Raw genomic sequence first — 2649 nt, 5'->3', positions numbered from 1 at the left:
AGTCCTAGTAGTAGTAGGTGTTTGTTTGCGCATCAAGTCTAAGACTAAAGGGTTACATTAATAGCTTTACTTCACTTGGCAGAACCGCAAATGAAACAGGTGTTGGTTACATTGTAAAAAGATACCCAAAGTTGCTTAACTTCCCACTAATACTAAATAAATCTAGCACTTATATTTTTGACTTTTAATATTTAATTCTTCCTAAAACTAGGAAAATAGTGAACAGGATGCCTTCTTGTCATCTTTTTATGAGCTGTATGTGCAGAAAGTCATTTCCATTACCACACTTTACTGTGCTAAGTGTCCAGTTAACTCTGTTATTAAACATAGTATTAAAAATTACCTGTATCATAGAAACCTTAGCAGGATGTTATATGCATTTTATCTTTCTCACTTAAACACTGTATCTTAAACATGCGCTATATAAGTACAGTCCATTTACCATTTAAACAGGCTAACTAGCCTAGTATGCTCAAAGACCTTAATATTAGATTTTTGACTGAAAAAAAACACTTCTCAATACATTCATCAATATACACATCTCACTCCAACCCGTTCAGTTCATTTTCCAAAAGTTATTGAGCGTAATTCTAGGAAATGTGGTAACTGAAGTAGACAAGTTAGTTAAAACAGAAAGAAAACAATTCCTGGGATGCACGGCCCATAACAGTAACAGTGAATGTATGGCCAGTCAACAGTGTAGGCATTCCCAGTTGATTAGTTGTTCCCATTACACAGTGGTCCCATTACAAAATGCACTCCTTCTTTATCACATGTATGTTTCTCACTATCAGTCTCCCATAACACAGATGCTCCACTTATTTAGTATTGTACTTTCATTAAGTTGGGAAACTTGAGAGAGACAGACTAAAAATGGTTTCTTTTGTAAAATCTGTGGGATGCCCCTTTAAGAAATAGTGATACATATTGCTTTTCTCTGTCAACCACCATCTTGTTTCTTCAGGATGCAGAAGATGAAAAATGTTTAGGTGTCAATCAAGGGCTCCTGCAAATTAAGTAAAACAGTAAGGTTGAAATAGTATCTGCACATTTTACAAGAAGATATCTTGAGATCACAAAAAGACTGATTAATGAAAGTGAGCACAAACAGTCTCAAAACCATTCACACTGTATATTAGATATCATGCATTCTACTGTAGTTTTTCTGCAATTAGTAAAATGTATTTAAAATAGTTTTCCAGTTCCCACATATCAAAATGACTAAGCATTACCATAGTCAAAGATACAAAAACAAAGCGGTAATACACAAAATGACTGTTACATTTTGTAGATCCAGTCCATTAGTCCAGTTGTTGCGGCGTATGAGTGAATGTTTCATACTGGCAGATAAACAGAGGATCAAACAAACTCCTAGCAGACACACGCTGACTTCCAACAGATGCTGCACCGCCACACTCTGCTCCTCCTAAAGAATGAAAGTAGCGTATAACTTACAGGACAGGAAGGGAATCTGTAATATGGCAAGTTATGTGGTTCATGTGGGACACACTGTACCTGTGTTAACATGACAGTGAGTGTAGGGTCATTCTTGGACTGCAGACTGTAGCAGGTTTGTGATGCTGTAGGCAGCTGGTTGCTCGCTTCCACGTGGATGGGTGAAATGTTTTTCTCAGATGCAGGGCACTCTGGTGGAAGTCTATGTTAAAGTACATCCACAAAAACACATAAAAATGACTCATTTGTTGATAGACATTATTTTTATGTAGCTAGGAAGTGGGTGATTTAAATTAAGCTAGCGTATGAATGAATGAACTTACAGGCTCATGGGCAGGAGGTGTGTAGGGGCACTTATGGTGAGGCAGGTGTAGGTGTCATTTCCAGACTCTAGAGTCACATTGACAATCTCATTGCCTGGGAAGTAAAACAATCGGTGATGGGTGAGGATTCATTAATTTAAACATTTACTTCACAACAAAAACAATCTACTGCACTACCAACCCCCAAGATGTAGTTGACTGGCTCTCAAGGCAGTGTGTAGACCAAGGTCTTTCAGAGAGCCACTGTTTGAGTTGGTAGTCACAGCCAGGGGAACCTTGAGACGCAAACGTGTTACTGAAGGAGTCTTTATAGAGTTAACTGAAGTGTCTCTATCTATCAGAGGGACAGGGACTGGCGAGACAAGCTCAGATGAACTTTCATTTGCTTTCACACACAGCTGGAAGTGTGATAAGGACAACAGGAAACGATTCCAGTCCTAAGAGAAGAATAAAGAGTATGATTTGCGCATTGATAATGGCCCAGGAGACACAGAAACACAAGCATACATGCAGTCACAGCCTGCATGACATTAGGTAGAAAACTTCCATTCTTCGAGTCCTTACCTTTGCTATGTCAGGGTTAGGCAAAGTGTGAGTGTAGCTGTAAGAGCTGAGGCAGATGAACGAGACAGCCAGAGTCAACAGACACAGGAAAAATGTCACCCCTGGAGGATTCTGGGATACATAATCTCTAAGGTTGGTCACCGGCTGCCAGAAACCCATAATTTGACTCCACATACACCTTGGATGCGACAAGCTGTGTAAACAAAGAATCACTTCCATTACTAAAGTGTTCACAGCTTCTGTCCATATCAGTACCTTTTGGTGGTACTAAAGTTGGACAGTTTCAATAAGACACAAAAATATAATC

The 2649-nt window shown here is 39.0% G+C and overlaps 1 protein-coding gene across 4 annotated transcripts in view; it reads right to left on the bottom strand.

The window, feature by feature from the left end:
• Window positions 1-230: 230 nt before the first annotated feature.
• zgc:158398 (uncharacterized protein LOC568894 homolog) overlaps window positions 231-2649 on the bottom strand; it is a 3656-nt gene continuing 1237 nt past the window's right edge. For 3 of the 4 annotated variants that reach the window (XM_046035861.1, XM_046035862.1, XM_046035860.1), the window contains 4 exons: window positions 1779-1872; window positions 1516-1657; window positions 1283-1426; window positions 231-1006 (listed from right to left, as the gene is read on the bottom strand). In XM_046035861.1, the coding sequence (XP_045891817.1) occupies window positions 986-1006; window positions 1283-1426; window positions 1516-1657; window positions 1779-1872 (401 nt within the window). In that variant the 3' untranslated portion in view covers window positions 231-985. Of the gene's footprint in view, window positions 1007-1282; window positions 1427-1515; window positions 1658-1778; window positions 1873-1959; window positions 2216-2342; window positions 2552-2649 lie in introns of those variants that run through there. The other variant, XM_046035859.1, reaches the window with a different exon arrangement.

Source organism: Micropterus dolomieu, linkage group LG21 (genome assembly GCF_021292245.1).
Source record: "Micropterus dolomieu isolate WLL.071019.BEF.003 ecotype Adirondacks linkage group LG21, ASM2129224v1, whole genome shotgun sequence".
Lineage (NCBI taxonomy): Eukaryota > Metazoa > Chordata > Actinopteri > Centrarchiformes > Centrarchidae > Micropterus > Micropterus dolomieu.
This window is presented reverse-complemented; position numbering and strand designations above follow the sequence as displayed.